The sequence below is a fragment of the Psittacula echo genome, assembly GCF_963264785.1.
Source record: "Psittacula echo genome assembly, chromosome: 5".
In the NCBI taxonomy this organism is placed as follows: domain Eukaryota; kingdom Metazoa; phylum Chordata; class Aves; order Psittaciformes; family Psittacidae; genus Psittacula; species Psittacula echo.
Genome location: NC_137739.1, coordinates 3,982,809 through 4,004,174, shown reverse-complemented (window position 1 = coordinate 4,004,174; position 21,366 = coordinate 3,982,809). Strand labels below are relative to the sequence as shown.

Genomic DNA, 21,366 nt, shown 5'->3' with positions numbered 1-21,366 from the left:
GTGAATCACCATGAGCCCTGTGGGGCCCTGAGCCTTCGCTTGCCTGCCTGGTACAGCTGAGTCAGTGGCAGCAGAGATGCTTTGCTCCCAGTCCCTGCTGTGGCAGCACCCCAGGCTGGTTGGCATGAGCATGGCCTGGCAGCAAAGCAAGGCACTAGTGTTCCAGTGAAAGTGCTTTGCCCATCTTGCCCTGGAAAAGGCAGGCCAGGCTGTGTAGAAATCAGTACTGGAGTATTGCCCCTATGTAGATTATTTTGACATCCCTCCTGCAAAGTGCAAGACTAAGGCCAGAAACCAAAACTACAGCAGTGAGGTTGAATTAAGGCCAACCCTGTTGAACATCCCTTTTTTAGCATCACAGTCCTCAGAGCACTGTTGTTGTGAGATGCCGTGTGAATATCCGATTTGCTTCCAGAGCTAGACCGTGCTGGTTTAAGTGCAGGGTGTGATATAGGGCTTTGTGGAAGGCTGTTCTAATAGGGTTTGGCTAAACTAGGTCTCGGTATCAGTCTATATGTGGAAATGAGGTCAGGTTTATCCTGTGAATGCTGTTAAAAGCACAGAGAGGACTTCACTTGGCAGGCAGGAGGCAGCCGCACGGTGGAGCTGCCAGCTCGGCTCTGCTCATACCACTGTTGGAGCAGCTACCAGAGCTCCTTTGGGACGTTCAAGACTGACCTTCCAAAGGGGAGCTCCTGCTGCCCATCAGCACCCATCAGCAGCACGCGCTTCTGAGATGCTCTGAGCTGGGCAGGAAACAGGGTGGCCTTACCATGGCCTGGCAAAGCTGGAGGGACACCAGAACATGGTGTCAAGGTGTCATTTGTCTGCCTGGACCCGTGTCAGCACGCTGCTGGGCTCACTTAGGTTCCTGATGGCCTGGGATAGGGCAACAGCTTCTGTGTGGGCAAAGTCTGCTGGGTTAGTCCTAGGCTCCTTCTGCCAGGATCATGGTGCCGGAGCCAGAGCCAGGCAGTACATCTGCTGCATGAGCAAGGGCGAGAGCGTTCTTTGTCAGGGGCTCTCCCCAGGGCTCACAGGGAACTGCTGGTGGTGTCAGCCCTTTGCTGTAGCTGCTTCCCATCCCAAAGCAGGCCTGGGGGCAGTGTGATTGTAGCCAAGCAGCAGAAAGGCACCTGACTTAGGGTATGGCACCAGGGAACTTGATCTTCCAGCAATGCATCCCACTTCGAATCCTGCTTCTGGGTGCTTGTGCTGCCTTTACCACTCCCAAAGCTGGGCACCCTTTTCCAGCCTGATGTGCCAGCACCTCCGGTGGTCACTGCCACAGGCAAAACCCAGGCCTGCCCCACATGCCAACCTTTAAATCCCAAAGGTGTTTCAAACCTTCCACCTGCCAGCATGGAGAAATCACGCAGGGCTGCCAGCCCAGAGGAATGGAGGAGCTGTGAGGGGAGCATCCCCTTCCTGCCCCCTGCCAGAGGGGACAAAGGACCAGGCAAGCTCCTGAGAAGGGTAACACATGGTACAAGGTGAAGCCGGGCAACGGATGCTCCCAGTAAGTGCAGTGGGAGAAGCGTGCACCTCCCTTGCATGTCCTTTCATCTTCTGCAGTGCAGAGACAAGGTGTCAATAAGAAAATCAAGGGCGGTTGTGGAGTCCTGGTCCTCCCTTTTGCACTCCAGGCTCCCCAGGGTCAGCCTGAACCAGAGCTGCACCCACAAGCTGCTGCAGAAGGACCTTCGTGCCACAGGGACTAGGAGGAAGATGAGCTGGAACTGATTTTTTTGGCTATTTCCATGTCTGACTTGGCAACCAGGAACCGCAGCTTCTTCCCTCCGGAGCGGATGAGGTCCACCGCACTGCAGAGAGCAGCAACAGGGACAGGGGTGAGTTCTGGCTCCCTGCAGGCTGCCAGGAGCCTGCCAGGTCATGGACATGTACAAAACACCCCCCTCTTTGCAAAACACCTGCACCCTCTGCTCTGTGCCTGCTCAGTGTCACAGGCAGGATCTGTTTCTCTTCACAGAGAGCCTGGTCTCCATGCCAGTGCTGCCAGGGTAAGGACAAACAAGCTCTGAGCTGCTCTGCCCCATAGGCTCTGCAGGGTGCAAGCTGTCCCATCCCACCACCTTTGAGAGGAACCGTGGGGTGGGCTGGGTTTAGAGCAGCAATGCATTGCTGAGACCTACCTTTGGAGCAGTTGTTGCTCCCTCGTCCCTCTTCCAAACCCCCAAAAAGCTGCCTTTCCCTATTTCCAGTGTCCTCTGTAGGTCTCTCCTCTCTCTGCAGCTTGCTTTTACTGCAGCATCCTCTGCATTATTGACTGTACCAGGGACTTGGAGACCCCTGTGCAGCTCTCTGCTGCAAAACAGCTGAAAACCTGGCCTTGAGCAGTATCTCCCACAGTGCTGATACCAGCCCAGGCCCTCCTGCAAGGTGCAGCTCACCTTTGGTAGTCTGCCCCGATGAGACTGGTGCCATTGACAGCCAGGATGCGGTCCCCAATGGAGAGCCTGCCATCAGCAGCCGCAGGGCTGTCCTCGATCAGCGTGCGGATGTAGATCCCAGGGGAGCAGAGAGGAGTGTGCTGTTGGCAGGGAAAGGTGGTGAGTGATCAATTGGGGCATAGGGGACATGAAAGGTTTGTGGTCCCAAAAGGCTGAGCTGCCTGGGAAGGGTGACTGTCCCCTGCGGCTCAAAGCCAAGTGGGTGCCTGATGCACTGGGGAACTTGATGGATGGGTGCTGGGGATGGTGTCACAGTAACAGGAAGGAAACACGAGCCTTCAGTTTTATATCAATTTGTAAAGGGAGAGGTGGGGCAAGTTTTCTTGTTCAGTTTAATTTAGAGTAAAGCATCGTTAACCTGCAGCCATCTTGGGATGGGAGCTCTTTACTCTTTGTCCCAGCAGCTCCGTGATGCCCTGTTTCCTACTGACTAATGCACTGCCATGAAAGGCCACTTAGTAAAATGATCCACCACACTCAGCCAGATTGCAAAGTCCTCTTGAGCAATGAGTGCTGTTATAGGAGCAGTTCTGGCACCCTGCGAGCTTCCCTTGCCACTCGCTGAAGGGTGGAGGAAAGACCTCAGCTGAGTCATTTTCCTTCCACCAGAGAGCTGAGCCTGTCTGCTCTCTCCAGCTGCAGGACAGATGTGATGGACTTTGCGCACATGGCACAGCAGCCTGGGAGCAGAGATCTGCTCCTCCTAAGAGATCCGTCTATGCCTCCTTTTCCCTAGGAGAAGCTCTCTAGCTGCCATGGGAAGCCAATAGCTTCTGGATGGTTTCACATGTCCCACGCCAGCTCTTTGGAGGGGCATCAGCCCTGTCCTGTGATGGGTGAGGACTCACCAAGCCATCAATCAGCCCCATCCCCAGGCCGATGGGTCCTCTCTCCAGCTCCACCACGAAGACATAGCAGAAATCATCGGTGGCAGAGCTGCGGCTGGAAGACTCTGGTGTGGGGTAGTCATAGGGGGTCGGTGAGCATCCTGCCAGTAGAGAGATTGGATTACCACTATGGCATCACCCAAACCAGCCTCACAACCCCCCAAAACCCCATCAAAGCCAACCTCGGGTACCCCCAGGGTTGTGATGCTTCATTTGCTCTCCTTGTCCAAACACGGACAAGTCCCCACAGGAACCAGGGAAGGAAAACAGCAGCAAACACCCTCACGCCCCGATCCTGCACCCCAAATCAGGGCAGTGCCAGCTGTCATTACCTTCAGGAGTCCTGCCTTTGGTGCCATTCATCCCATTCCTGCGAGGGTCCTGCAGCCCCTTGCCGGTGCCCTGCGGGGACTCGGGGCTGATGGAGTCGAAGTTCAATGGGGTGGTGGGGGGTGTCAGGAGGCAGGAGGGGTCTGTGGGTGCTGGTCCAGCCTTGGGGGCCAGGCCCCTGCCCAGCTGCAGCTGCTGAAGCCTCTCCTGGAGCTGGGGCTCGCTGTCGGGGTGCTCACAGGGGCAGCCATTGGTGGCCAGGCAGAGCAAGGGGCTCCCCTCTGGCTCGGTGCAATGGTCCTCCTGGGTGATGGTGCTCCCCAAGGCAGCAGCAGGGTTCCTGCTCACCTCCAGGACATCTGCTGTCGTGCATGCCTCTTCCTTAAGGAGAGAAATGCTCTATGGGACCCCCTGCATGTGCTTGTCACGCTCTTCCTGCACCCCACCACCCTGTGCGCTCTGCAGGCAGGGTGGCTGCTGGTTCCAGCCAAAGCCTTGGAAATCTGGATGCTGCTAGGGCTTGTCCTAGCACAATTCTGCACCCCAGGTTTGTGGCCAGGGCTGTGCTGGGGATGCTCACAGCCAGACAGAAGGGGATTCCTGGTCATGTCTGTGCTGGGGGATCTCCTTGGAGAGCGACATTGGGGGAGCACAATGTTGTGGTCCAAGGGTGGCAGAAGGAGGTAGTGGTGCCTGTGGGTGCTGCAGTCAATGGGGAGAAAAGAGCATCTACTGGAGGAATGTCCTCCGCAGCGAGCTGGAGATGAATGGCAATTGAGCTTAGCACCTGCAGCACGTCTCACCCTCCCTGTGCAATATAGGAATTAGCTAATCAGTGCTTTTGTGCTTGCCTGGCTACATGGGGACATGCAGGGCAGGAAGGACCAGGAATACACAAGGAGAAGGGGAGTGCTGCCTGCAGATAACCCCCTTCTTCCCTCCTCCCCACTAACGAGATTGCTGGGACCAGCCTGTCCTTCCTGCTCACCTTCCCACACCCCCCAGGCTGGGGGATTAACAGCACTAATCCTTCCAGCAGCTCTACATGAGCTCTACAGCAAGCCCTTGCACTGGGCTCAGAGGGATCCAAAACGCTTCTGCCTACCCAGGAGAAGAGCAGCCCTTTCATGGGGTACAGGCTACCTTTGGGGGTGCTGAGCCTGGCCCCTCGCTGGTGCTGGGACTCTTGCTCTGCAGGCTCCAGAGGAAGTGGCGGATGTAAAGGAGGTGCCTGTAGATGTTGTCATCCAACGTCTCCACCTCCAGGTCCACTTTGAAGCCCTCACTAGGCAGGATGATGGGAGGGTGGTTGTCAAAGGACTCCAGCATCTCATCTGAAAGGCAGAGAGGTTAACACTGGCCTGGCTGTACCCTGTTCCTGTCTCCCCACTCTCGGTCATGTGTGGTCTTCCAGATGGGACCGGGAACACGGTGAGGTGAGAGGCAACAGCATTCCCCATTTGGGCATACAGAAAAAGCCCCGAGCCCTTCTGAGTGCACTTTGCATCCTTTGCAATATCTGAATCACAAGGCCATGGTTATTCCCAATCACTGCAGTTACTACAGGAGTCCCAAGGAGGAGAAGGGAATTATCTGCTTGGCTTCTACATAAAAACCTCAGGGGGAGCCTGTGTGTGACCAGAACACAGTGACCAGAGCAGCACTGAGCACAAAGCCGGGGGCTCACCGGGCTGGAAGGTGGCCGGGCTCTCCTCCTCACTGGGCTGCCACGCTGCGATGCAGCCCACATCCATCACCGCCTCGCACTGGCTCAGCACCCGGTGGAGCTGCGCGGGGCTCAGTGCCGGGAACTCGGCTCGCAGGGATGCCCAGGTCATCTGAGCAAGGAGACAGAGCACGGGGTGAAACGGTGAGGAGATGCTCTCAATGAGAAGCAGGGGCTTGCGAGGGGCATGGGAGGGAGAGAACAGCCAAGACAGAATCATAGAATCCCGGACTGGTTTGGGTTGGAAAGGATCTTAAAGCTTATCCAGTTCCAACCCCTTTCCAGCACCTTCCACTAGAGCAGGTTGCTCCAAGCCCCATCCGACATTCAGGACTGAACCTGAGCACCCCTCCTTGATACTGCCCACCCAGCCAACCTGGGGAGCTGGTGACAGGCTGCAGAAGAAGGCACAGATCATGGTAGGGACCCCCAAACACCAAGCAGCTTTTCTCCTGCCTGTGCCCATCCCGATGCCAGGCACCCCTCACCTGCACCAGCTGGGAGCCAGGCATGGCCAGCAGGTTGGCCACGTTGGCAAGTTTGGCAAAGAACTGCTGGGCGAGCTGCTCGAAGCCAGCACCACGCAACCAGTCCAGGAGCAGCCTCACGCTGGCACGAAGCTTCACTCCCTGTGACCAGTGGAAGCAGCCGAGAGAGCAGCCTGAGGAGGCAGAACATCCATCAGCACTGGTCAGGGAACAGGTCACCTTGCCTTCAGCTGGAACCCGTGGGTAGGGATGCCCCAGGGAAGAGAAATAGATGCAGGTTAATGTCCCCAGCATCCTATAGCTGTAAGTACTGGTGGTGGCTGGATCGCACCTGGCACTAATAGCAGTGTTAATGAGGGCTAATGAGCACCTCAGTTAGAGAGCGGGCTGCAGTAGTTTATTACGGAGCTGCTCTCAGCATCCTTTGCTCAGGCTCAGAAGGGCAGTACTCTTGCAGGAGGTGAGGATGGGGCGCTTGTGGGATTAAACCCCTCCTGGGAATGGGAATGTGATGGCAACTTAGGTCTGTGCTTGACCTGTTCATCCCCAGCCCCTTCAAGCTGCTTGAAGCCCCCTCCCTCCTGTACCCGTCAAGGTGGCACCGGGATGGACCAGAGGATCTCCCAAGGGGTCGATGCCGTATAGGTTACCCAGTCCGGGCTGGGTGTTGAGGAAGGACTGACCCTTATCCAGGAGCTGGTTGAAGAGCAGGGTGTTGGAGAAGAAGAAGAGGTAGGCAAACATCTGGGAGGTGATCTCGGGGTGCACTTCGTACTGGCGCAGCAGGTCCAGTGCTGCCTGGTAGATGAGTACAACCCTGCGGAACTCCTCGGGCAGCGATGGGTTCGCACGCCAGCTCTCCCTGCACTCATTCTGGAAGGGGTTGCACTCCAGCAGCGCAGGGAGAGACACGTACAGACACTGCAGAGAGAGGTCAATTCACACCACCATGATCCTCATTCTTTTTCCCTTCTTTTCCTTTCCACAAGCCAAACCCTTCCGACCCCTGTCACCTCCACAAGACAAGCAAAGTGATGCTCTGGTAAGGGGTTGCTCTGGCTCACCCCTGCCTCGATGCGCTCTGGTGTTGCACAAGGATGTATTTAAATTATATATGAATATTAAATAAATACAAAAATGAATGTTTCTGTCGCATTTAGCAGTTGGAGGTGACAAGTGTTTGACAGCTCAGCTAAAGGGACCTGAAAACTGAGCTGAACCAGGGCTGGGAACAAGGGCGAAAGAAAAACCGGAACTGATGAGGATGACCTTTCCCTATGGATTAAACGAGAGAGCAACACCTAGCATCCACTCCTGCTAAGGGGAAGGTGAGCAATGCCTGCGTCCCTGCGTGCTGACACCAGCACACAGCAGCCTTTCTTCTGCCTCACACTGCCCGCTCTGTTCCCTGCTCCCGATGCTGCCTGGCTCTCGCGGTCCAACGGCGATGGTCCAGGGGCCCCTTTCCATCACACCCTGAATCACACCATTATGCCACGCTGGCCAGAGCCAAGCAGCTCTCCCCAAATGCCTCCCCTGAGCCGCTGCACTGCAGGCAAGGAAACACGCTGCAGTAATTCAATCCTTCTCCTGGGCTGTGACCAGAACTCGGGACATTTCAGCCCAAAGGAAAACACCTCAATGTGGTGCAACTGCCAGGATGTAAAAGCTTAAAGAAACCTGCACAGTGCAAGAGTCGCTGGGGATGCTTGTGCCAGCCCCATGGGATGCTGCTCCCCTCCCTGCAAGCACATACCTTGGAGATGTAGTAGACACACTGCTGGAAGGTGTACATGATCACCTCCTCCAGCACCGTCATTGCCTCCTCGCTGGCTGTGATGGTTGAGGAGAAAAGAGACTCCTTGGAGCCTGCGGGACAGAGAGAGGAGGATGGGGAGCAAACCTGCAGCAGTGAAATGGACTGAAGTCACTGCTCCCAAACCCCCAGGGTGATGTTATCGGTGCGTCCAGGCTGGCATCACCACTGTGGCATCCCTCAAAGAGCCACTGGCAGCACAGCCCAGTACCGCAGCATGGTGGTCTCAGCCCACGGATGTACCCCTCCTCATAGGTTTTAACTTGCTGCACAGACCAGGAGGTTTCTGAGGCTTATTTAACCCCTTTTCCCTTATTTTCTGTCTTTCTTTTTGGCTGGTACTAACACAGGCTCACCAGGGAGCAATTCTGCCTGCAAACCCAGCAGCCAGTGGGCAAAAAGCTGCCCCCAAAGCATTAACCACAAGCTGCCATGGTGGGAAGGGGAGGCTTGGCTGTGAATGCAACACAACCTGGCCCTGAAGCTGAGCAGCACCACTGCACGATGCGAGGCTGCTCCTCCTGCACGGATTACCCCAGTTTGCACTGCAGAGATGTCCCTGCTGATGAGGATTATGGGGGGGTTAAAGAAGCATCTCGGTGGCACTGACCACTGGTTGCAACTAGGGGTTAGCAGAGCAAAGGCACTCAGGTTGGAGAAGCAAGCAGGGTGCTGTGTCCTGCTTTACCTCTGATGTCCAGCTCCTCCTCCATGCTCTGGATATAGGTGGGTGATTTCTGCTGGATGAAGTAAAGGATCTCAATAGCATTGGCCATCCAGAAGAGGATGTGCTGCAGGTCTGGGAGAAGGTCCGTGACAGAGAAGTGGGACAGGGTGGCAGGGTCCTGGCTGGGGAGACACAATGAGCATTATGGCTGCTGCTCCTCAGCATCCCCACTCAAGCTTCTGGGCAGAAAACCGCCAGCCTGGGGCGATGCCGAAGAGCTTCTGCATCCCCTCACCCACAAGCCCAGCATCCCCCTAAGGAAGACCTTTTACAAGCAGTGATCTGGCGGTTCCTGCTCCATGGGATGGCAAAGGGGACCATACAGGGACCAGGGTGGCCGAGGGCTGCTTGCTCTTTGTGGGGTGCCACTTTTGGGTGAGCCTGCTCCTAACAGAGCTGAACTGCAGTAGCTGCTCCTGGCTCTCCCCAAGAAGTATGTGCTGTTCCTGCCAGCTCTGGACGGTTGAACCCAGCCCGCCCGCATGGGGCTGTTCAAAAATAAAACTAACCAAATAAAAAGCGTCTGGGAAGTTGCTCAACTGCTTTTTCCTGCTATAGGAAAGGCCTGGGAAGCATCCGCGGGAGTTCGTCCTAGAGGAGAGCTTGCAGCAAACACCAGCAGTTTCTCCAGATGCTGCTTTGGAGCCTGGATTTTGGAACACTGTGATGACAGCCCCAAAGCGGTGCTCCCCATCCCTGTGCCACCATCCCTGGATGCACACTGCAACACCAGCCCTATCTACACGCCACAGAGAGGTCTTCAGCATTAAGGATGTGAGACCCTGCATCAGGGCCATCCCTGCTGTATCCCTTAGGAATTCTGAAGCCACATGTGCAAAGCCTTGGCCAGGTCTTGGATCAGAGAAGACCCCAGAGCTGCTGCAGGTCCTATTCCTGCAGCAAGCTTGCCTGCTTTTCCAGCCCTACACATTTCCAAGCGGGAGCTTTGCAGGCAACGTGGCAAAAGAACCAGGAGCCGAATGCATGGGATTAAGCAGGAAAACTCAGTGTGTATCAGTGCCGTCAGGCACTCTGAAGGTGGCTCTAGGCAGCCACAGACTCCCCTCGCTCATGGAGGAAGAAATGGGTTGAATTCTCCCCATTTAGGGCCAAAACAAGGCAAAGCAGCAGGCTGCACTTACTGCTGGGACTGCTTTTCGGCCAGCTCCCGTGTTCGCTCCTGGGCAGGGAGAGAAGGGGAAAGCAAAGTGAAACCCAGTGGGATGCGGTGGCACGAGCATCACCCCAACCCGCACTCGCTGCCTCCTTGGGGGGTATCAGCAGCACCCCCACCCCACCAGCACCCCCATCCCACCGCTGACTGACCCACACCGTCCTCTGGATCATTTTGGCCACTTTGAGCAGCAGCTGCCCGAAGTCTCCCGGCTCGAAGCTGGTGGCCGAGTGCTGGATGCAGAGGCAGAGCAGGAAGGCGGGTGTCAGCTTGTGATCGTCCCCACCGGGCTCGATCAGGGTCATGATGCGCCGCAGCAGCACATCCTCAGCCGCCGGCTCGAACTCCAGCTGCAGCTTCCTGCGGGGTGCCCTGGGGCCAGCGGCAGGCGATGGACCCCTCTTTTTGGTGGCGGGGTCCCTCAGCAGGCTGCCGCATGCCCTGCAGACAGGGGGACCCTCGGGGACAGCGGGGTGCAGGGCTCGCAGCCTCAGCAGGGTCTGTGCTGGCAGCGGCTGCGCCTTCATGGGGTCCTTATAGAGGAGCAGGTAGTAGAGACCGAGGGAGAGGAGGTCCCCGTGCTGCAGCACGACCGTCCGGGCCACCTCGGTGAAGTTGATGGAGATGCCGGCACCGGCGATGGGCTCCAGCACCAGCTTCTCCTCTGAGCAATGTCGGGAAGGTCGGAGCTTCCTGATGGTGCAGTGCAGGGGCAGGATGTCGGGGGCTGACAGGCTGATGCTGGGCTTGCTCGCCTGCGTCCTCTGGCCCACCGTGTGCTGCTCGCGGTTCAGCAGGTAAACCAGGCTGTCCTGCCAAGCACGGAGACACGGCATGAACCAGGGATGGAGGGGGAAAAGGCACCCTCCTCTCTGCCATGAAGTGGGTGCTGCAGCATCCCGCTGTCCCCAGGCATCCCCCTGTCCCCTGCACCTTTGCATGGCAGAAACACATTTCTTTGCTGAGCAGGAAAGCAGCGATCCCAGTTTTGGGCATGCTAACAAATGGGGACAGTAACTTTGGGCATGCAGTGAATGGGGCTGCTTTGGGCAGAAGGAGTTCTCCCTCCATCTCCCACCTCCTTCTCCCAGCTGCTTGTCCTTCCCACCTTCTCCTGCAGCAATGCTTGCATCCCTCAGCCCGGGAGGACAATGGGACCCCAGTCAGAGCAGCGGCTCCCTGCCCTGCCTTATTCTCCAGCCTGCTCCAAAGCAGCTCTCATAACCCCCACGTGCCTCAGTTTCCCCAGCTGTACTAACGGGATGGCTGCAGTACCAATGTCACCCTGCAGAAACCTTGGCACGGCCTGATTCCCAACGGGGACAAACTAGCCATTAACTACAAGAGGCATCCCAGGCCTTTCCAGTTCTCCAAGTGCCTTCAGCACTGGGGACCAGGGGCTCCCACACTCTGTCTCCTTGCTGCCTCATTACGTTTGCCACCAACGAAGCAACCAGACGCGGGACGGGGCAACTCAGCCATCACCCGCAAAACCAGACCTCGTTGTGCCAGGCCAGGGATGCTGCTCCCGCATCCCTCTGGGACGCTGGCGGGGGGTCCTCGCTTTGCTCCCCCAGTGCTTGGGGACAAGGTGACAACGCTGCAAGTCCCCAGCTGGCACCGCTCTAAAAGATGCTCTTCCACGCCACCACCCCAGCAGCTCCGGCCGTGCAAGCAGCCCCCCGTTCCCCGGGGCTTTAAGGGGTGATGGGACGAAAGCGGAGGGAAGTGCCGGGGGTGCAGGGGGGTGCGCAGGGAGGCGGCGCGGTGCTTACATGCTGCTGGCTGTAGCCCTGCAGGAGCAGGAGGTGCGGGGACTGGTAGAGGGAGTACCGCATGCTGCTGCTGCTGCTGCCGCCGCTCCGCGCCGCCGCCGAGCTCCCGGGCAGGGTGGAGCAGTGCCGCTGGACCCGCTCCCCGGGACCGGCCCCGGGACCGACCCCGGTACTGACCCTCCGGGCCGGGATGCCCAGGCTGGTCTCGCTGAGGCTGCGCCGCAAGGCTGGGGGGGGGCCGCGCCGCTCAGTCCCCGCCGGTGCCCGCCGGGCCCCCCGCGCCCGGTGCCGCTGCAGCTTCCGCGCCTGGGCGTTGATGCCTGCGGGGATGGGGAGGGGGGGAAAGAGCAGCATCAGCCCCCGCCACCCCCCCCCCCCCCGGGTACCGCAGCACCCTATGGCAGGGGGGATGCTGCAGCTCGGAGCGGCTCAAAGCATCCCCCCCACCACCACAAGCCCCGGGTTGGTGTCCCCTGGTTTCCCTGTCCTCCTGAAGGGTGACACCAGGACAACAACGCAGAGAGTTTCACCCCAATGCTACCACCATAAAGGGGGTGTCCCAGCACTCCCTGGCCCCCAAACCCCACTGACTGGGGAGCAGCCAGGCTGGGCTCAGCATCCCCAGCATCCCCCCCATGCTGCCAGGGCTGGGGGGAGAGAGGAAATCTCTGCTAGAAAGAAATTCACCTCAATAAGAGCCTGGATACTGCTGTTTAGGAGCTACAGGGAGGCCCCCCCGGCCCCCACCCCGAGCATCATCAGGCATGGGAGCTGGAGCTGCAGTGGAGCCTGCCCGCTGCCTGCTGAAGGAAAAGCTGTAATTAACTTCTCCCAAACATCCATTCGGGAAGAGCTGTCTGCAAGAGGAATAATGGGAGCTGGAGCAAATGAATAGGCCTGGCCGAGCTGCAAAAGCAGCCCCTCGAGTGGCATCCCCATCCCTAAGGGGGTCCTCACAGACCCCTCCATGCTGCAAGCATGGCTCAAGCTCTGCAGGACAAGTTGGGGGTCCGATGGGCGATGCTCGTACCTGGGGTCGGCAGCCTCCTGGGAGCAGGTCGCTGGCATTCAGGGAGGACGAAGAGAGGGAAAAAGCCTAAAGGATTTGCTTGTGGAAGCAGCACTGCAGCAGCATCAGTGCAGCACAGAGCCAGAGCCCCATTTACAGCTCAGCCGACCAGCGAGCAGGCTTCGGCCAGTGAGATTTGGGGACAAGCAGCGGGATTTGGGGACGGCAGAGCAGAGCGCCTGGTGCCCAGGGCTGCTTAAAGGGACACTCACAAGCTCAGACCCAAAAATGCCATCGGCCTTATTTGGTGAGGAATGGGCTGCTGGTTCTGGGATACATTTCTGTGTTTGTTTGTTTTAAAGCAAGTGCTCCATTGCTGGGAAAATGAAAGAGATGGGGATGGGGAGGGCGGTGGGAGAGGGAGAAAATAGCCCCTGCTGTTTACATGCCTTGGGATTAAGGCAAGGCACAGCCAAGCCACCCGAGCGGTCCAGTGCCCTGTCCTTCTTTAAAAGGCAATCGGCCCGGCTCATGTCCCCATCACGGCCAGCAGCACTGCACTGGGATGCCTGCATCCCGCTGATGTGAAATCCAGGGAGTGCAACAAGCCCCACATGTGCCACTGGGGATGCCAAATGCCACCCCAAATGTGTCTGCAGGAGGCCTTGGCTCCCCCCCGGGAGCCCCGTCCCCAACCCACAGCATGGAAATGGACCAAAGGGATGAAGGATGGTTGGGTGACGCCTGGCTATGGAAGCGGAGGAGGAGAAGGGCTGGATCCTGGGGAGCTGGAGCTCATTGCATTGGGATGGAGGGGGGGGTGCCAGGATTGGGGTCCCACCACCCAGAGGGAGACGCCATCACCGGTCCCTTATCTAGGGGAAAGGAAGCTTCTGTATTTGTTTTGTGTAGGAAAAGGCTGTTTTTTCAGTGCTGATAGAGCCCCCGTCACAGGCTCCCCGCTAACCCCGGAGCTGCCCTGAAAAGATAAACACGGCTCTTTTCCTGAGCATAACAAAGCCCCTCCATAAACCGGGATAGGGCTTTTTTCCAGTCCTCTCGTACTGCTTTCTCTTCCCAAGCATCTGAAGATTATCCCACCTGAAACACCGCACCAGCATCTCCAGTGCAGAGCTGCTGAAGTCACGTGGTGATGTGGATGGGAATGGGGCAGGATCGCGCCCTATCCCTTAGGAAGAACTGGGCACCCCTGGCCAGCACCCACCAGACCCCACCAAGCTGTTGCCTCTAAACCCATCCTGCATCCCAAGGGAAAACCTGCTGGTTGCGGTGCCTGGGATGTTGACCGGGATCTGCCTCTTTTCAGCCTAGGGAAGATGTTCCCTGTCCCTGGCTGGAAATAAATCAGTCAATAAATACCTCCAGGGGCCCCAGGAAAGGAGAAATGCTTTGAATTTACCCAGGAGGGGCTGACATCAGGCTGGTCCTTCCTAATGGAATTGCTACTCAGACCCTGCAGGGAATCTTCCCTGGATGCAGTCGTGCTAAGGTGTATCAAAGCCAGATCCTCGAAGGTACCTGCCAGAGCATCTTTTATAGGCTTAACTCCTACGTTTCTCGAGTTGTGTGTGCATTTCAGTCTCCAACCTCTGGGAAAGCCTCAGCAAGTGCAGGACATGGTGCAAAATGGGGCTGTTTTGGAAGATGAATGCCATAAAGGTGCCAAGTGCTGCACCTCTGGTTTGCGGGTGCTCTCATTGCTCCCCAAAAAGAGTGGGGCTGAGGGCAGAGGTATGAGAGGGACTCTGCCTCCTTTACTGCAGAGCTGCTCCACCTGTGCTGCTGCTAATCAGTGGCATGAGGAGCGAGCACCTTCCTTCCCAGTGGGAAGCAGCTAATAAACTCATTAGGATAATGGGTAACCCAGCAGATAAAACACCTGAGCTATGTGCTAATAGGCTGTGGATGGGTGTGGGGGCTTCTTCCCATCCACCAGCTCAGCAGCAGGGCAGGAAGCAACGCACCAGCCTGTGTGACACCAGTGGTCTCAGTCCTGCAGCTCCAGTGATGCTCAATGTGGGTAAGGACCCTGCAGGTATTTCCCTAGGGATCCTGCTTTGCAGCATCCCTGTTTTGTTTTCTAGGGGTCTGCAAGCCTGAAGTCCCTTTATGTTTGCACAGATGCTGTGTTTTCCACACCAGTGCATCTTTCCTCACCCTGGGCAGGCAGCTGATGCTTGGCAAGGGAACCTCTACTAGCTTGGGGCTGGTGACAAGGGTGATCCTGGTGGAGGGCACTCACAGTACCCATCACACCAGGGGTTTCATGTCTTTTGGGGATGCTGGATGAAGGGGAAGTATCTACTTCCCCCAGACATGCTGCATCATTCCCAGAAGCTTGTAAATGAGGTGGGAAGGTGTGGGTCCCAGCCCCACGGCACCCCTTTGAGCAGTGCCACCAGCACAGGGTAAGACTCCTGCCAGTGATAGAAAGGGCTGCAGGAGTGAGCTTTTAACAGGTAAGACAGATCAGGGCTGTGAGTGCAAATAGCCCATACAAATGTGGGTGTAGGTTTTGTGTCTCGGAAGAGCTTGGTCAGCTATGGAAAATGCCCAAAGGTTTAAAAAATGGAGCATTTCCACCACCCCACCCAGGAATGCTGAAACAAATGAAGTGATATCTACACTGAAAGCATAACGGGCTTGTTTCCAGATCCAGGGCATGCAATCCCGTCAGGAGCTGCTCCTGCATCAGCAATCACTGCAGGCTGCTGAGCCCAGGCCAGCTCGGTGCTGCCTGCTCCTGCACCAGGCAGCCTGGATCCTGCTGCTGCCCCAGCCTGTGTGGCAGCCTTGTCCTCCCCATCACTGCCAGCCTACCCAGGTCATGGGTAGGAGCATTGCATCCAAGGGATGGAATTTGAGGCCAAGAGCTGATGTGACCTTTGGCTCAGGTAGGGAGCTGCCACGTGGCCCTCCCCACCGTGTGCTCTAACCCTTGTGCTTGATTCTTGCCCTTGCCCCTATTCAAAAGATGCTGTTTTTAGAGTCACCACTGTCTCAAAGTGCTTAAGGTCTCTCTGATCCTGGCTGAAGAAAGAGATAAAGAGAAGAGCATCCACCTCTGCAGCTCCCTCCCTGGTCCAGGTGCTGGCAGCAGCAGCATCTTTCTCTCTATCACACATGCAATGAGCTGGGACCTGTAGCATCCCCTCCATGGACTGGACACAGCAAGGAACAGAGGCAGCCCTGCCTCACCATTGGCAGCCCATGGATCACCCTGCACAGCATTAATACAAGGCCTGGGGGCTGTTTTCCCGCTGCTCCTCCATTCCAACCGATACCGAGCCCCCCACAACACAACCAACCCCTAAAGCTGTAACTCCACACTCAGATTTTGGGAACCCAGGCAAAATTGCAATTGCAGATTGCAGCCTCTGCTCTCTCCGGTTTCCTTCATTCCATGTGCCTGGTCTCCTTCCAGCCCTCATTAGAGCAGATTGGAAAGGAGCCCCATCCCCACTGGCATGGGATAGGTCAGGCCATTTGTTCTGCTGCTGCTGGGAGCAACCTTGGCTCCTGTTTGCTGAGCACATGGGGTAAACCTGCATCATCATTAGGCTGTTTCTGACAATCACAACTCTTTGCTACAGGTGTGAGGAGCCACTCAGTGCCCACCCCTGCAAAACCTCCCAGGCTGGATCTGGATCATTCCATCAGCAGGTCAGACCCATCAAGGGCATCATGCAATTAAAAACCTGATTTTAAACCTTTCCACCCTCATCCTTGTGGGGCTTTTATCTGAGGGTGGGAGGAGGCAAACTTCATTACCAGGGTCACTTATTAACCTGCTGGCTCCTAATGATGCACTTATCTCCTCCTGCCAGCTTTAGACTTGTCAGCTACCTCTGAAGGAGCTCTCCTGCCCTACATTGCTCTCCCTTCATTAGCTTTTCATCTTGCTTAATTGCTCCTGCAGATTTGCCTGGGGTGAATGGCCTGGGGCATGGATGCTCACAGGGAGATGGAGGTGCAGAAGAGCCAGGCATGAAGCTGCACCAAAGCATGGGACACCATGATGTTGGTGCACAGTGATAGGAAGAGTGGGCCACACTGATGGTCTTGCTGCCGCTGCCTAGCTGCAAGTGGGGATCTGTATGAACCCCTAAACTGGCTGGGGTAAGTATTTGGGGTTGCAGGTACCAAATCTATGCAGGAGAGCTCTGAATATCAACCCTACCCAGAAGCCTTGCAGCTAAAATGTGGCTGCCCTCCCACTCGCGCCACCTCCCATTCCCAAAACATGCAGAAGCTGCTGGTATGGGATGCTTGGGGAGGGTTGCATCTCCCTGGACCCTGTCCCTATCCCGCACCCAGCTCTGACCTGCAGTGGTGGTGTCCACATCCTTGGCTGCCATCTCCTCCACTTCGGCTCTCTTGCGCAGCTCCAGCCGCCGCGAGAAGCCCTCCCTGGGCTTCCACAGGTCCTGGATGAGCAGTGGCTTCTCATGGTCACCGAGCACCCTCAGCCCCTCCGTCTGCCACTGCTTGTCGGGGCCCTCGAACCTCCCGATCACATCGCACAGGGCGTACTGCCCGGCGCTGAGCTGGCTCAGCCCGTAGCGCTCCAGTGCTTCCTTCACCAGCTCCCGTGCGCCCGAGCTGCCCGTCACCAGCACGCTCTTGTAGTTGGTGCCTGCACAGATGTTGCCCCCAAAGATCTTCAGGATGCCGGGGACCGAGAGCTGGGTGGAGAGCTCGGCTGGGTCGTCCTCATTGGGTGCTGGGGAAGAAGATGCTGAGCTCCGGTCCTTGTAGCTCAGTGTCCGGTACAAGACCTGGGAGAAAATCCGGCTCTGGCGCTTCAGACGGTTCTTGGACGGTGGGGCCATGGTGGAGGAGGAGCCATAAAACATGGTGCGTGAGGTCATGGCGGAGCGTGGCTGGGCAGGGAAGAGGAGAAGGGGAAGTCAGTGGTTTGGAGGCCAGATGTGCAGCATGGAAGCAGCAGCTGGAGGCCATGGAGGAGCTGCTGTCACCTCCGAAGTGGAAAGGGACAGCAGCAAGGGAAGGACATTTCCCTTGTGCCACCCAAAACACCGGCAGTCAAGGTCCTTGATGTCAGCACAGTTACCCCAGGATGGATTTGTCCCTGCAAATGTAGCTGGAGCAGCCCCAAATTGCTCCTCCGTTGTGGGCATTGAGGTCCCTCTTACCCAAGCAAATTGCAATAGGAGGAGAGCAGAACCCAGCAGGACTTGGCGTGGCCCATCCTGGTCGGGAGCCAAGGTGCCAGGAGTCGCTTCCACTAATGAGTTTACGGAGCAATCCCATTTATTTAGAGGTGAAACAGAAAGCTGAAGTGGGAATTCAGTCACTCTGAGGTCACTGCTAAATGCTTTTGCTCCCTGGGAGGCACAGGGTGAAAATGGGCTTTGATCAACCTCCCAAAACCAGCCTGACTCTGGCAAACCTCTTGGCTGTTGCTTGTTTGTGGAGGACACTAAAGCATGCGGTGGCATCACTGACAAAGGCTGACCTTGTCACGTTGGGGCAGTGGAGATAGGGCCATGGGACCGTGGCCATGCAAGAGCTCCTGGTGCACCTCATCCCTGGGAACAGGCTGGAAACCAAAGTGCTCTTCTGGCTTTAGGCAGATAGGGCCAGATGTCACTGTCAACATCTGGGGCCAGCTCTGAAATCACATCCTGGATGCACATCATCCGGTGCTTGCACAGCACTGATAACACCATTGGCTGCATCACGAACTGCTGGTGGGAAAGGTCTGGAAAGACAACTTCAGCATTCCTGATTCCAACAGGGCAAGGATTTCCCTCACCTCCATGTTTAGAACACGCATCCTGCGTGCAAGAAACAGCACCAGAGGACAGCCAAAAATGTCTCATCCCCAGCTATCGGAGCAACCCTGATGCATGCCAGGGAGATGTGGGATTCCAGCAGCTTTCTGCATCTGCAGCCCTGTATTGCTCGGGCAGGATCTTGCCACCAGAGCAAACCCAGCGCTATCAGGCAGAATGATGTTGGGCCTGGAAAGCCTCCAAACCACCATCTAATTCAGGAAGAAAACGTGTGCCTGCTGCTAATGGAAGAGGTCACCTTCTAACCCAGAAACAACCTCCCTGCTGTGCACAGAGGGTTTCTGCAGGGTGTACATCCTCCCGTCACAGAGCCAGGCACCCACTGAATGCTGCACATGGGGAAACTGAGGCACCCGCAAGAGCTGAGGCTGCAGGATGTGCCTGGGAGCTGTGTGATGCTGCACCCCAAGGGATGGGGTTAGAGCTAGGGCTCTCCCCACGCTGCTGCTCCTCCACCAGTGCTGCTGCTCCCATAGGGGACATCCCTGGGGACATCCCTTGATGTCTGCTTGACATCCTTGATCTGTGCCACCTCCCAGGAGCACCAGGGCAGACCCGACCTGGGGAGCAGGTCAGGGCACTAACAGAGTCAGGTTCAGGAGCAGCTACCCCAGGTTGTTAGCACAGCACCATCAGCCCTCATTAACATCAACCAGACCAAAACCGTCCGGTGTCCCTGCGAGACCTTGCCATCAAGGATGCAAAAGACAGACCTTTGTCATCAAATCACTGTTTTCAGCTTGCAGATTTAATCTCCTCTGCCCTGAACTACCTCCAGCACAAAGGGGAGCCTTTTAATATCTGCTGGTGATAAAATCATTCCTCCAAGTCCATTCCTCCAAGTCCACGTCACAGACTGAGACATCATCCTCGCTGCTTGCAGGTCCCTGCCTGGTTGTGAATATGTTATTTATAGCTCAGCTATTTTCCTGCTCTTTCGATCAAATGCAGCTTCTACGGAGTGCAGGGAGAAGGCATTTTATGGGGAAAAAATAAGGAGCCTGGACTGGGAGAATCTTCCAGCCTGGTCATCCCATTTTTCAACATCTGGAGTAGCATTAGTGTGATTTTAACCAGGCACCAGCCCAGGTCACCTTCTCCCAGAGACAACACAGGGTCTTAATCCCCCTGAGGACTCTAATGGATGCAATGATAATGGATGGGCTCTTCCCACATCCATGTGCTCAGGCATGCTGGTCACAGGCATCTCCAAGGAGGTTAAAGAGAAAACTGGTACGTGCAATACCATCGGGTCCTGCGGTGAGAGCAGGGATGCTCCAGCTGGACCCAGCTACCTGGGGACAAGCTGTTAAGGGTATTAAAATCTTCAGGTTGACGGGATGTGTGCTCCTGGACCTCCCAGCTCAGGCAAGCTCTCTCCTTGCTTCAGGCAGCCTCACTGGAGGACACATGCCTGCAGCTACGAAGCATGACTCAGACCTTCCAAAGAGTCCCTTTCTTCAGCATCCAGTGACACCTCTGCTAAGGACTACATAGGAATTAGCCAAAAGCCTGTGATTTCCTCCCAGTGGGATCCTTCACCTCTTCACACGCCGTGCCTGACCACACCAAAACCAGCTATTTTCCATGGCCAGCACTGTCTGTATTTACCCTGCAGAGCTATGACAAATGCTTTTGGTATCCACATGGCCACCACATGTCCTTCCATCACCACAACTGACTGCAACCAACAGTGATTTTCCTGCTGGCCCTGAGGTTCCTGCTCCCACCATGGGTGAGCAGCTCCTTCCCACCAGCTCCAACCAGTGCCCAGGCAAAGCCTCCCCTTACCTTGCCATCCTTCTCACGTGCCTTTTTTCCTTCCATTCATCCTCTTTCTTAAAACGAGCCTTCTCCCCTGTCATGCATCGGCCTGGGTGAGCATTCGTCGTGTCTCTGCAAGAGGAAGAGAAGTGATCATGGGCTGCCCGCATACATCAGCTGCTCACGGTGTGGTGGCTTTGGAGGGCACAGAGATGCTATGACTCCTCTCCTGATGTGCATCACTTCTGCATGCAGGCTACTGAACCATGTATATATCCCCTATGGCTCAGCATCCCACTATACTCCCCCTGCCTCAAATCAAACAGCCCAAGCACAAGCTGCTGACAGCTGGGATGAAGGGGGCACATTGCCATAGGGGATGCATGCCTGGTGACGTATGTGCTTGCACATGTTCATCCAACCGCAGATGGGGAAGTCCAGACCAGCCCCAAGCTCGGGCTCCATCGCAGCAGGAATGCTTGGGGGTGAGATGGAGCAAACCCAGCCACGGTGATGCCCATCGCAAAGGGACAAGAGAGAGCATCTACAGGAAAAGAAAGGCTATTGGAAAGGAAAGGCGAAGAGATGGGACCAGTGACAACCCCGTGACCTTCATCTCCTTCTCTTAAGCATTCACGTACACAGGGATGCCAGGCTGGGGACCCTCTCACCCATGGATGGACAATGAGTCCTGGACCAGCTCCTTCCCCCTGCAGCCACAGCATGCTGGAATGCTCACTGGGATCTGTTTTCCTTGAATCTCAGCTTATTTTGCTGGACATTGAGGAGACCCACCAAGCACCATCCCCTCACCCTCCCAGCACAGACCTGCAAGAACATGCCCACTGGTAACCAAAGGGAAGGAGAAAAGAAGCGCCTGCAAAGTGCCTGCAGTGATTTCAGGGGTGTTTCTCAGGAAGAGCCAGCAGGACACAAGAAATACTCCTTTTGTCTTGCTCTGCTGCGATTGAAAATGCACCATCTCATTAAATCACTTCATCAGGGCCTCAGTGCCAGTTTGATCCAGCCCTTCTTGCTTGCCCAGCACTGGGGCTAAGGGAGAAACTGGAAGGTGATGGGTCATGATGCTTAAGGCAAAGAGATGCTGATCCCACCTCTGCTGCTCGCTGTGTCTTCTCATGATTAATTGCTCCCACAGGTTAAATATTTATGCCTTATTACCAGTGTGTCTGCCTTCAACTGCCAGACATTGATTCTTGTCATGCTTTTCTTTGCTCAATTAGCAAGCTTTTGGCTACCATGTATTTTCTCCTCTGCGAGAGTATTTAGGTGCTTTAATCAAGCCACTCTTGTTCCTCTTCGGTTTGATTTATGAAGAGATTAACGCAATGGCCATCT

General features: G+C 56.2%; 1 protein-coding gene across 1 annotated transcript; it reads right to left on the bottom strand.

Moving 5' to 3' along the window:
* Nucleotides 1–1,717: 1,717 nt before the first annotated feature.
* RADIL (Rap associating with DIL domain) lies at nucleotides 1,718–20,070 on the bottom strand (the record flags this gene model as incomplete). The annotated part of the gene is made up of 15 exons (XM_080618689.1): nucleotides 1,718–1,823; nucleotides 2,412–2,551; nucleotides 3,320–3,459; nucleotides 3,691–4,069; nucleotides 4,832–5,022; nucleotides 5,376–5,526; nucleotides 5,903–6,075; nucleotides 6,586–6,823; nucleotides 7,659–7,771; nucleotides 8,407–8,567; nucleotides 9,588–9,625; nucleotides 9,772–10,431; nucleotides 11,395–11,714; nucleotides 16,749–17,307; nucleotides 20,035–20,070. 15 exons carry the CDS (start codon nucleotides 20,068–20,070, stop codon nucleotides 1,718–1,720), a joined length of 3,405 nt encoding a protein of 1,134 aa, XP_080474815.1.
* Between the last annotated feature and the right edge of the window lie 1,296 nt (nucleotides 20,071–21,366).